This window comes from Mauremys reevesii, linkage group 1 (genome assembly GCF_016161935.1).
Source record: "Mauremys reevesii isolate NIE-2019 linkage group 1, ASM1616193v1, whole genome shotgun sequence".
NCBI classification, from domain to species: Eukaryota; Metazoa; Chordata; order Testudines; family Geoemydidae; genus Mauremys; species Mauremys reevesii.
The window spans coordinates 210,907,069-210,920,889 of record NC_052623.1 but is presented as its reverse complement, the minus strand read 5'-3'; the positions used below and the strand labels follow the sequence as shown (position 1 = coordinate 210,920,889).

The following is a 13,821-nucleotide window of genomic DNA, read 5'->3' as shown; positions in this document are numbered from 1 at the left end:
AATCTCACCCATCCACTTCAATCACAAACCTCTAACCTATGTCTGAGTTACTGAAGTCCTCAAATTGTGGTTTGAAGACCTCAAGCTGAAGAGAATCCTCCAGCAAGTGACCCGTGACCCATGCTGCAGAGGAAGGTGAAAAACCTCCAGGGCCTCTGCCAATCTGCCCTGGAGGAAAATTCCTTCCCGACCCCAAATATGGCAATCAGTTAAACCCTGAGCATGTGGGCAAGACTCACCAGCCAGCACCCAGGAAAGAATTCTCTGTAATAACTCAGATCCCAACCCATCTAACATCCCATCACAGACCACTGGGCATACTTACCTGCTGATAATCAAAGATCAATTGGCAAATTAATTGCCAAAATTAGGCTATCCGATCATACCATCCCCTCCATAAACTTATCAAGCTTAGTCTTAAAGCCAGATATGTCTTTTGCCCCCACTACTCCCCTTGGAAGGCTGTTCCAGAACTTCACTCCTCTAATGGTTAGAAACCTTCATCTAATTTCAAGTCTAAACTTCCTAGTGTCCAGTTTATACCCATTTGTTCTTGTGTCCACATTGGTACTAAGCTTAAATAATTCCTCTCCCTCTCTAATATTTATCCCTCTGATATATTTATAAAGAGCAATCATATCCCCCCTCAACCTTCGTTTGATTAGGCTAAACAAGCCAAGCTCTTTGAGTCTCCTTTCATAAGACAGGTTTTCCATTCCTCGGATCATCCTAGTAGCCCATCTCTGAACCTGTTCCAGTTTGAATTCATCCTTTTACCCTCAGGAGCAAATTGGTAGACAACCTATGGTTTGCAGAGATGGAGGCTGGTGTGATTGAGTTTTCTTTGATATTATGTTTCCATAACATAATTGTAGAAGGTCTTTAGACATCAGCTACTTCCAAGAGTTAACATTTACCATCTCCACATCATAGAATCATAGAATATCAGGGTTGGAAGGGACCTCAGGAAGTCATCTAGTCCAACCCCCTGCTCAAAGAAAGACCAATCCCCAATTAAAGCATCCCAGCCAGGGCTTTGTCAAGCCTGACCTTAAAAACCTCTAAGGAAGGAGATTCCACCACCTCTCTAGGTAACCCATTCCAGCGCTTCACCACCCTCCTAGTGAAAAAGTTTTTCCTAATATCCAACCTAAACCTCCCCCACTGCAACTTGAGACCATTACTCCTTGTTCTGTCAACATTTCAAATTATTATATAATTTAAAAAAACAGAGTCACCCTATTTTGAAAACATCACTTAAAAAGGCCAGTTAGAAAGCCCGCTCTAATGATCGGAAGAATTATTCTCTAACAAAAAAATTGAGAGAGTCAATGTGAAATACAGGAATATTGTGCTTCAAGAAAATGTCAGTTCAAATGATTTCACCCGTCTTTCCCCTACCATACACCATCCTCAATTTACCTTTTCTTTAATTTAAATGTACTTTCTTAGCATCATGCCTTGATATGTAGCAAGCTCTCCCCTCGAAACAAAATCTGCTGTTTAGAAATGTAAATGACTATGTACTTCACTTCCTAGGGATTAATGAAACACAGAGATGCATGACATGAATGGCTCATACAGACAGCAGGAAGAGATGCCAATCACCTTTACCTGAAGTGGGAGACTTGCAACGCTCTAGCTCCAGAGAAACTGGACTGTCAGTGAGTTCAGTCAGGCCTGAAAAAAATTGAGTTAAAAAGTTAAGTTAAAATCTAATAGGGTGCACATCAATTTTCTTGGCTGACTTCACATCATAAACGAGATCATGTAAATAAAGCTTGAAAGTTAAATGGTTGCGGTATGACTCAACCCTACTCAGCCTTGTAAAATTGATACAAAAATAATTCTGCATATTTTCAACTTCTGAGGAAAGAGAAAAAAACACTCAGGTGGGAAAGAAATAGTGACACAGAAAGAAGAGGAAATTGAGTAGCGGTGACAAAACAAAAAACAGCCCAATCATTTAAATATCAGGTTCTTTAGATTTATTCACACATGATGGTTAATTTTGAGAATTAGATGTAAAGATGATGGTAATGCTATTTGAAAGTAACAGTAAATGTTTATGATGCAAGATAGTTTATACATTTGTTTTAAACACACATGGACACTGTTTAGGGATTTAGTTGTGACAGTAAGCCACACACTGCAGTGTGGACAATGCAGTGTTACGACTTCCCATTGGGACCTCTGGGGCATTGTGCTTCAAACAGGCACAATGCCTTTTGCAACACAGCATTCACTCCCATTTGCCCAGAGCTATGGACTCTCCCCATCTGAGGCCCTAGTCTATAGAAAGCTGTCTACACTCAAGATTTGCTGTAAAATTTCCCACCATATCTGTATCACTGGTGTGGCCCTGCTGGTGCTTACAGTGGGAATGCCAGCATGGGCTGGCTGCTGGTATTTTTACTACCATATAATCTAGATCTGCTCTGAACAGGGAAAGACACTGAGTCAAAAATACAGTGCCTTGTCTTCCAGAGCTGCTACCACTGGTGGAGTTATTCCCGTGCTAGAACAATGAAGGGAGAATTTAAAAAAAATCCAAACTAAATCAGCCTAGTAATGCTAAGACTACAATTGTGTTCAACTCTTGCACAGGGGAATGTCACTATCAAGATCTTAGTGTTTAGGATCAAAGAACCTGAGCACTGCCTCTAATTTTTCACTTTCAATCAACTCTGGGTGCAATAAATTATGGAAGTATGATCAAACGTAGGCATCTGATTTTATATTAAACCTATAACCTGTATTGTTTGCACCCCCTTGGAGCTGCAAAACTGCAGGCTCGGAATCAGATACCGGTTATGAATATGTGTTCATGCCTGACTTGGTCATTTTCATAAGAATTATGGCCAACATTTTCAAACCTGAGTGGCTGAAGCTGGGGTCCTACATCCATAATTACATTCCTAAATAAAATTGGTTGGATTTTCAGAAGTGCTGAACACCTGCAGCTCCAGTTAACTTCAAATCAAAGATATTTTTGCAATTTAATAAGCTATGGCACTAGTCGTTGTTCTTGAACAATATCTAACTGTGACAGATGTGGAGCTGCTTTTAGATAATTTATGAATATTGTACATTGGCCTGATTATTGGGATGTTTGCTGTATGAATCTATTAGGTTAATTTATTAGAGGGCTGTATGGGAATACAGGCAGGAAGGAAAAGAATGGCTTAAGATAGCCACCTTAGTAAACACTTAACAGTGGTTAAGAGACAATGCTAGAACTATTAGCTTTGATGAGTTTGCCTCTGTCTCCTGCTGAGGACTGATTTTGACCTGAAGGTTCAAGGCCCACAAACACAGCGGGTATCAGGAGAAGCTAGGCCTGCTCATGTCTCCATCACAGGATGGCAGGATTCTAGCTAATATAGACAATTGCTTAGAATGTTTCTTGCTTCAAAATCCTTTTTCTCAAAAAGATTTGTTCTTACAACAAAATAAGCAATGCTTTGGTTTTTAAGGAGGCTGTTTGGTCATTATGTATCACGGATCATAGTTCTCAAAAGAAAGAACTGCAGGTGCTTGAATGCAGACAGACCTGCAGGGTAAAGTTGGTGGATATACAGCAGGGGTACTAGGCAGCCTATGGCACGCGTGCCGAAGGCAGCACTCAAGCTCATTTTCAGTGGCACTCACACTGCCCAGGTCCTGGCCACCAGTGCGGGGGACTCTGCATTTTAATTTAATTTTAAATGAAGCTTCTTAAACATTTGAAAAACCTTATTTACTTTACATACAATAATAGGTTAGTTATATATTATAGACTTGTAGAAAGAGACCTTCTATAAATGTTAAAATGTATTACTGGCATGCAAAACCTTAAATTAGAGTGAATAAATGAAGACTCGGCACACCACTTCTGAAAGGTTTCCGACCCCTGATATACAGGGTACTGCAGCCCAGGGCCCTATCTAAGGGTATGGCAGCGATAGATCCAGCAGGGATCAATTTATCGCGTCTAGTCTAGTCTAGATGCGATAAATCGATCCCCAAGCGCTCTCCCCTCAACTCCCGTACTCCAGCTTGGCGACAGGCGCAGGCAGAGTCGACGGGGAAGTGGCAGCAGTCGACTCACCATAGTGAAGACACCGTGGTAAGTAGATCTAAGTACATCGACTTCAGCTACGTTATTCATGTAGCTGAAGTTGCGCAACTTAGATCAATCCCCCCCCCCCAGCGTAGACCAGGCCTAAGAGTGGGAGATTTGCAAAATTCTGCCAAAAGGGATGTAAAAGCATGAGGCCAAACATATGAGGATGTGTGCTCAGAGAAACCAGGAAGGGGACAGAGATGCAGTTAGCCCTGTTTCTGTGACACTAACATACAACACTTGTAGTTGCTTAGTAACATCAAATTTATTAAAGGCCTTTAAGAGACATAATTCAGAGAATGGTTTACATCTACTCCAACAGGCTTTAGATAAGTAAAAGTAAAAACTCCCATAAAAGCCCTTTGACAATAACAATACTGTTAAAGTTGTAAGAATATCATTCTATTGTGACAAGTATCAGAGGGGTATCCGTGTTAGTCTGGATCTGTAATAGCGGCAAAGAGTTCTGTGGCACCTTATAGACTAACAAACGTATTGGAGCATGAGCTTTCGTGGGTGAATGCATCCGATGAAGTGGGTATTCACCCACGAAAGCTCATGCTCCAATACGTTTGCTAGTCTATAAGGTGCCACAGAACTCTTTACTGATTCTATTGTGATTCACTTGTGTTTATGGTAAATTTTCTAAATCTTGTACAGCTGATGACATATTGTAGCGAGGTGGTCTGGTTCCCTGCCGCCCCAGAGAGGGACGAGCCCCTTCGGATACCAAAGTGGGCGGAGCCACTGGAGCTTGCGCCCACCCCCCAGAGGTCAGAGCACAGGACAGGAAGTACAAAAGCCCAACCACAGAGCTCATTAGAGCCCCGGCCGCCGGAGAAGCCAGACGCCTGTGGCCTAGCTCCCGGTGGGGAGACTCCTGCAGTCTGCGATTGACCTGAGGACTGACCAGACCAGCTGAGGCCTGATGCCAACCAGACCCCAGAGAAGCTGTTAAGCCTGCCTGTGGCAAGCTACCCAGAGGAGCTGCCAAGCCTACCGCTCGCCGGGTACCCTGAGGAGCCCATGGTGCTTGATTCCATGGAGGACCCCATCCAGACGCAGGTACCTCTAGAGGGGGAGGTAGGAAGTAGCCTGGGGGCAGCCAACCCTAGTCTTGCTGCAGCACACCCAGAGCCGATGTCAGTGCGTCGCGGCCAGGATCCCCACTGACACAGCAGCAGGCCACCTGCCGCTGTTAGGGCCCCGGGCTGGGACGCAATGGAGTGAGAGGTCCTGCGTTCCCCCCCTCCCCCCCCCCGCCACCCAACGTGTGGGTGGCAGTCTCCCCCTCTCCCCGGCTGCTCGGAGCCAGGGCCTAGGCCTCCTGAACTCATTTGTTTGCTCAGCCCCTGCATAAGGGCCTGAGCCATAGACTCTCTACTGCCCCGCCCAGACCCAGGGCTAGGGCCTGTGGTAAAACTGTTTGCTCAGACCCTGCCTAAAGGCCTGAGCCAAAGACTCTCGACTGCCCCGCCCTGAACTAGGGCCTGGGTCTGCGGAATGGAGAGGGCCAAACCCGGCCAAACCCTTCTACACATATCAACATGAGATTTTGTTACTGAGTATAACACATTTTATATGAAAGTCAATGTCAGTGTAAACAATACAGCCACTAAAAATAAAGGAACCAAAACACATTAATATACGTTACCATTCTGAAAAACCTAAAAAGCAAATACAATTAGATTGTATCAATTCCCTTATCTTTATCCTCATTGTGCCAACCTACTACAACAAATATGGTGCTCTACAATACAGAAACATAGGAATTACCATAATGGATCAGACCCATGGTCCATCCAGTCCAGAATCTTGTCTCTGACAATTACCAGCACCAGATGCTTCAGAAGAAGATGCAAAAAATCCTATATTAGACAGCTGTGGGTTAATTTGCTCTACATGAAGGTATATTCTAATTTTCACTGGTTAGCGACTGGTTTAAGTATTGAAGCATGAGATTTTTTTGCTTCCAAATTCCTTTTTGCATAAAGTATTATAACTCTGATACAATGATCCAAATGCTCTTTGAATCCTAGTAAATTCTTGACCTCATTACATCATGTGGCAATGAGTTCCACAGTCTAATTATATACTGATTGAAAAAGTATTTCCTTTTATCAGTTTTGAATTTACTACCTTTCAGTTTTATTGAGTATCTCCTTGTTCTTCTGTTGTAAGATAAGAACATAACTCCAGACCTGCTTTTTCTATACCATTCATTATCTTTTACATATATATTATCATGTCCCCTCTCTTTTTGCCTCCTTTTTAAAGTAAACAGTTAAAAAAATGTAAAGTCTCTTCCTATGAGAATTTGTCTTTGCACTTAGTCTTCCTTGTCACCCCTCTCTGAACCACCTTTCTTCAGGAAATCTCAGGAGAATAGACACTAAAATTACATTATAGAAGGAATAGCAGTGACCACTACAATCAAGGTTGCATTTCTATTCCAAACTAAGGTCCTGATTTCAGTTGCTGAAAACTTTTTCTGAAATATTTAATTTTCACATAGAAATTTCCTAGGCTCAATCTCTGCCCAAAGCTGAAATTTTTGGAAAACTTGAGAAGAAATTATTCAGCAAATTTTGAGTTCAAGTAGAATGAAAAAAACCCTTCCCTCCCTCCATCTTTGAGAAGATGTGCTTTTTAATGTTTTAGGCTGCAAGCAATTTTGGGTCAGGGATTGTCATTTATGATGTCTGTACAACACATACAGCAATACAAATGTTAAATAATGAACAAAATAAAATTCCTGAGGAAATGGAGAAGGCAGATGATGGAGGGAGCTTTCAGCCAGATACCCGAGTGACCAGTCAAAGTGCAAGGATTAGGTGCCTATGCTTTTAGTTAGGACAAGTCTAGGGAGATTTTAGGGAGGTCTTTTCTGATTTAGGTATTGAAGCTGGAAAGCAGACAATACATACTTTGAAAAAATTGCAGTAGCAGCTTGTTTCTCCATCTTACAGTTATAGATGAAGTAAAATTAGCAGGAATTGGGCAATTATGTTTTAAAACATTCTATGTCATAGGTTTCAGAGTAATTTGTTAGTCTCTAAGTTGCCACAAGTACTCCTGTTCTTTTTATGTCATAGGTGTTATTCCACTCACAAATCACATTCCTTTAAACAAGTTACCAGATTTATGAGTGGTCTCATATTTAGTGAACAAATGGTTCACATTTTTAAGAGCTTCAAACATTTTACCCACTTTCAGTACAAAATCCATTGTTATGGATGGGCTAAATATTGTAGACTGGAATTGTGTGGACAGCAGGTGAAGAGCAATCAGCATGGAGAAAGGGAACAGATCATCTAGTGTAAGCACAGAACCCCATTTTAATGGCATTATGTACAAATACTTCGCAGTGGGCTATCAAGCCACTGTTCCCCATTAGTTATCTTGCCTTCATTGAGTACTTAGCTGAATGGCCTATCCAATTCTATGAAAGCTGGTTTAACAAGAGTTGAGCAAGAGGCATCCTGGAGACCAGTTCATTAAGGGTATGTTCACACTTTGAACTGGAAGGTGTAACTTTCAGCTCCAGGGAAAACATATCCATGCCAGTTGTGATTGAGCCAGAGAGCTAAAAGCAGAGTGTAGCCATGGCGATGCAAGCAGTTGCCCTGAGTATGTACCTGTCCAAGACGCTAGGTATGTACTCAGGGTGGCTAGCACCTCCTGACGCTCGCATGGTGGCAGCTACGTTCTATTTTTAGCATGCTAACTTGATCAGAACTAGAAATTACACCTCCAGCTTGAAAAGCAGATGTACCTTATGAGGCACACAGTAGGGCCTCATAAGTCATTTTTGCAAAATGAATTATAGCCCAGTGCATCATACACTGTGTATAAAACTGTAATTAGAATTTATACTCCACTTTATATCTTGAAAGCATATTACAAATATTAACTAATTAATCCTCACAACCCTCCTTTGAGATACATAAGTATTATAATACTTATTTTACACACATGGAAACCAAGGCTCAGAGAGATAGGCTCATTTGTCCAGAGCCACACAGTAAGCCAAGTACAGAGCCAGGCTCAGAACTTCGTATTCCTGGCTCCTGCGCCATAGCTTAGTTCTATAGACCACACTGGCGTTCTAAAACAGTACAATAGTTAATTTATTTACAACTACACTGGGGCAGGACCATCTCAAAATAAGAGATGCTTCACGTAAGTTGATACACGTTAAAATTAACACAAAAACAATGGATGTTAGTGATCATCAGGAAGTTAACATTGCTGAATAATCCATTTTAAGGCCCAATCCCATGGTAAGTCAATGAGAGTTTTGTCATTGACTTCACTAGCAGAAGAAACAGACCTGAAATGTTGGTGTAATGAAAACAATTGTCAGCACTCAACATAGTTTACATTTCTTGTAAAATAAAATTTAAAAAATTTGCATGCATGCTGAATGTGTTTAAAGAAACACATTACGGAGTACAAACATATGGGTTTAAGTCAGGCATATTCTGATTGTGATAAAGCTGTTTGCCTAACCTTTATAGAACTTACTCTGATAGGAAGTACGGATCCGTTTCGTTAAATCTGGATAAAAGTTAGACAGGCCACGCATGCAAAAGTTGTCTTTGGAACATGCCAGTACACCAGCATCAGCAGCAGGCAGAGGAAAAAGAGAAAAAAAAACAGTCTAAAGTGAAAGGATGTGATATTATAACCAGCATCTAGAACAGCCAAGGTGAAGAAATTTCAGCAGATGTTTACCCTCTGGTCAGAAGATATAACAAGGAAAATAATAATCCAGAAAAGTAAAGAGTGTGGGATGGATGGTGAGAAAGCAGCTGAGGTTTTATTCAGATGCATCATTTTTATGAGTGGTCTAAAAAAGATTGTTATTTTCATTAGGTATTTATTCAAGATGGGCTCAATTATAAGCTGCACAAAACAGCTGGAATGTTGCCCTAAAGGAATAGCAAAAGATTCTGCCTGATACAAGGGAATCCTCAGGTGGCACAAAGCTACCCACAGTCCCCCTCCTGTGAAGTTGCTGCAGTGTCTGGTTGAAGCATGGTTAAGAGAGCAGCAAAGTTATGCAGGGGCTGCTGTGGCCCCAGCCAGACCAGGAGCTGCTCTCATCAGCTGTGGCAAATTTTACATCATCTTTACGCTTGGCATAGTTGAGAACTGAACCTGATGGAGTTAGATATTTGTAAAATGAGATAAACAGTATTTCAGGAACAAAAGTAGAACATGGAGATTTATTTAAGTTTTAATAATTTAGAGTCTAATCTTTCTTCCACTGAAGTCAGTGGCAAAATTCCCACTGATTCCAATGAGAACATGACTGGGTGACTTAGTGTAGGACATATTGATAAACATATAGTTGTCATAAATTAATAGTACACGACAATTTACATTTTTCAAAATTCATGACTAGATTATAAACCCTGAAAGTTTACATCCAAATTGTTTTGTTACCAAACTTTAACATTTCATAACTGTCTGTCAATAAGACTGTTTTAATTGTGTAAAAATGAAACATATAGACAAAATATTTTACACAAATATAAAGTATTAATTTTACTAATTTTCTGACAAATGGAAATTTTATATTAACAGAAACATAAGGCAAAGTGTAATTGTATTGGTGGAAAATTATTTCCACTATGCAGCGCTTAATGATGTCTGCCATATGCTTCTTGACATAAAATTTTAAAAAAATTGCACAGACAGATTTAATAATCTTCTGTCAAGCGCCCTAGTTACTATATCCAATGGAGGAGAATAAAAATGTCTACTTCCTGTCTTAAGCTGCTTAGCTACTTAATGAAGATGTCCCTTGGATGTGTTTCTTTAGTTGGTCCTTCGACCATAAAGATTTATTTAAAGACTAAAGCATGTGATTTGGCAGAGGATACATGTTGCTTTAAAATGAAATCTTACTTATCTGTCTGAAGCATTTGGCAACTGGAAAAAAAATCAACATATTGACTATGCACATTATGAGTTGGCTAGCATTAAGACAATCAGTTTTTCTACTCCTTACAATTACTTAGGGACTCAGCTAGGGAGATTACTTGCTGACCACCATCCCAAACAATTAAGCTTCGTATATAATGCTTTGCATTTGAGGAAGTTTCAGTACCTAAGGAGCAGTCAGATTTCTTTGATATGGTTCTATAAATTCCATTGGCTGGCAGATAATCATGCATTTCAAAAGCACTATAAAAAGCCGCAAGCAAGAAAACAAAGAATGAGTCAGGTTCAGAACAACTGTATTTTATCTCCTACCTGCAGTGAACTGCTTGTTTTTGCGTGGAGAACGGGGCTGACGCTGGTATGGATCACTTGATCCGTATAGGTCAATGGTTCCCATGCTCAGCAATACTGTCTTCTGCATAAAATCCACAACAGCCAAACCATTGCAGTTCCCAAATGCAACTCTGAGAAAAGAAATGTTCCTCAAAGGCATTATACTCTGGCATTATATGGTATAATTCATAGAAGTATTATTTAAAACAGCTACTACTGTGAATTTGCAATAATTTTCTAAGACCTTTTCAAAGATTAAGTTTCTAATTGTAATTATAAATGGTTTTATAATTCTGAATTCAAATAAACTTTTGTCCTAAAATGTTGTAATTAACATTATTCAAAACAGATATCGTTTACCTTAATAAACACTCACTTTGCATGTTTCATTGTTGTAATAATATCTAAATATTGCCATATGGAACAATATATTTGTTATAATTATAATCATGTGGTAGATAATGAAAATTAAGTGCACAAATCTTACATTATATATAACTAGAGTCCTACCAAATTTATGGACATTAAAAAAAGAGTCAGAGACTGTGAAATCTAGTCTCCCCCATGAAATCTGGTCTTTTGTGTACATTTACTATAATTTTTTTTGTCCTTCCTTTTCTCCCACTGTACAAAACAAGATTCCATACAGCAACCATAGAGCTACAACTACCAGGAACCACAAAAGCAGAACGTCAGTCAGTCAAAAGAGGAATATATAGCTAAATTTCATATTGTTATTTAAAAAATGCCTAAGGCTGTGATTTTCAAAGCAGCACAAGGGATTTACGTGTTCAATTCCCACCAAAATTCAATGGGAGTTGAGTGCCTGATTTAATTTGGCTCCTTTGAAAACAGGTCCATAAAATCTTATAGTAGATGTTTAATATATATGTAGAAAAGCAATATAAGAGGGAGAATAGTATTATGGGAGAAGTGGAATCACTACAACAAACATATTCAATAGAAGAAATGGTTTCTCACCTCAGACAGCTGTTATTCTTTGAGATGTGTTGCGTATGTCCATCATACTAAGTGTGTGAACGCATTGTGCACCAGTGTTGGTGAGTCTTCCTTAGCAGTATCCACAGGGGAGGCCACTCCTGAACCTTGCTGTTCTTCATGCTCCATGCCAAGAGCTTCATACTGGATTCTTAGATGACAGGCTCTGAGGCATTAGGGAAGGAGGGTGGGTTGTGTAATGGACATATGCAACCCATCTCAAGGAACAGCAGTTATGAGAGGAGAGTAAACATTTTTCTTTGTGTTACTGCATATGTCCATTATACTAGGTGTCTTCCAAGCAAGTTTCTGCTGGAGGAAGGTCTAGGAATCTCATTGGACGAGGGACTGCAGGACTGCTTTCCTCAAATTCGTGTCTTCTCTTGATGTGGTAAATAATGGCATCTAGCAAAAGTGTGGACTGAAGACCATTTTGCCACCCTTCAGAGATCCATGATAAGGATGTTTCTCACAACCACTGTGGAGGTTGTGTACGCTCTGGTTGAATGCTCAGAACTTTTCATGAGGCATTATGCCCTTGATCTTGTAATATATGACAATGCAGCTGGTGATCCACTTGGAAAGCCACTGCAATGTTACAGGACACCATCCCTTCCTTCTGCATAGGAGACAAACAGCTGAGAAGAGACCCAAACAGGCTGCTTTGAGACATGCAGCTGCCTGGATGAAGCGGCAGCAGAAGTGGATGGTTGGGGCCTCCTTCCTCCTTGCTTGTGTTTTTGCCTGGACTGATCTGCTAGACTAATACTGCTGCCTTGGTTGAAACACGGGTCGAAATTTTGTTCTTTTGGGGGCTGGTGTATATAGGGGCAGGGATGTCAACACTGGCCTAGAATCTTTTAACATATGCCGTGCTTCATCCATCTTCCAGAAGAATAAGGCACAGCCCTTGAAGGGGAGATCTTCAAAAATCTGTTGTACTTCTACAGGGATCCCCGATAACAGGAGGCATGACAAGCATCTCATAGTTACTGCCATCACCATGACTTTGGCAGCCGAGTCTGCCACATCCAGGAAAGTCTGCAGAGCAGACAGTGCGACAACCGCATCTGTTCCCTGTGTCCTGGTCTTCACCCAGGTCCTGTCCCCCATCCCTCATTGTGTCCAGACTCCAGTCCTGTATTATTCCCCGCCATTGTTCTACCCATGTATTGCATGGTCCCTCCCCCAGCCTCACATCAGAGCCCCAGCTGGCTGGGTGCAGCTCCTCCTGAACCCTGGGTGAACCTTCAGATTGACATCCAGAAGGGTTCACTCAGGATGGGAGGGCCAGAGCCAGAATCGGTGGGGCAGATAAAGCCCCATCTCACAAGTCCTACCACATGGTACTCTTAGAGATAGATCCCTAATGTGGGGTGGGGCTGGACAGAACCGCTGGCTCCTTGGGTTGGGGGATTCCAGTGGGGGTCCTTCCAGGGAAAACTGTTTATAGAGAAGCAAACTGCTATATTTTCCGCTTTGTGACCCCTAAAGGGGAACTGACCAGGAGGTGGGAGGGGGCATTCAGGAAGCCGCAGGGCAGCAGATTGTCTTGAGCAGTCACTGCTTGGAGGAAGCCGTGGATTCCCTGAAGTGGGAGACGTAGGAACCCACTTCATACTGTGAGGAGTAGGATGTCAAAGCCATTCTCTTCTTAGGCTTCAGAGGCTGAGGGTACTCAAAGAACATGTCTCTCTTTGAGGACTGCCCTGATGAGGGGGAATTCCTCCTGTCTCCATTGACAGGTAAAGCTGGGGGAACACTCCTGGACAGTGTTGAGGAATGACCTCTATCTGACTGAGGGGGATCCAATGCTGTGGGAAGGGTGTCTCCATGAAGATGTATCTGAGATGCTCTTCTCTTAGCTTGTTAGTTCTTGTCTTGAAGCCCTGTCAAATCAGGTACTTGTCCCTGACCCTCACCCAAGCACATCAGACAGTGAGGGTGAGGGATACTCATGGCCAACGGCCTGCTACACCCAGAGTAGAGCTTGAAGCCCGGGGACTTTGGCATAAGTTCCCCCAGAACCACTTAAGCTCAGAGTTCAGACTACTGAGAGCAGGAACAAACAGAAAATAAAGAAAATGGGATCCAAGGGATCCAAAATGAGTACTGCTATTACTAACAACAACTAACTATAACAGAACATTCGCAGAAGGAATGCACTGACAGCATGCTCCAACCACCGACCATGGATCTGGCCTTAGACTTTCAACAAGGGTTTGTTGGGTTAAATAAGAACATCCACAATTATATGAGAGAGGATAACATTTTGTATACGGTATACAAACCTTCATGTTTCAGGGCATAGGCCAACCTCTAACTGATGGGGGTTTGCAAGGAAACTATCCCTATTGTCCATTATGGGGACTCTTGAATCTTTCTATGAAGTATCTGGTACTACCAACTGTCAGAGACAGGGATTTGGATTA

The 13,821-nt window shown here is 41.5% G+C and overlaps 1 protein-coding gene across 10 annotated transcripts in view; it reads right to left on the bottom strand.

Annotated features, from left to right (window-relative positions):
• Nucleotides 1-13,821, bottom strand: part of STXBP5L (syntaxin binding protein 5 like) — a 412,558-nt gene that overhangs the window by 82,093 nt on the left and 316,644 nt on the right. For 8 of the 10 annotated variants that reach the window (XR_005597546.1, XR_005597541.1, XM_039534539.1 and 5 more), the window contains 3 exons: nt 10,370-10,521; nt 8,633-8,704; nt 1,615-1,680 (listed from right to left, as the gene is read on the bottom strand). Coding sequence is in view for 8 of the 10 variants with exons in the window: in XM_039534539.1 (XP_039390473.1) it covers nt 1,615-1,680; nt 8,633-8,704; nt 10,370-10,521 (290 nt within the window). In the remaining 2 variants the exon portion in view is untranslated. The remainder of the gene's footprint in view (nt 1-1,614; nt 1,681-8,632; nt 8,705-10,369; nt 10,522-13,821) is intronic. The other 2 variants (XM_039534558.1, XM_039534570.1) reach the window with 1 other exon arrangement.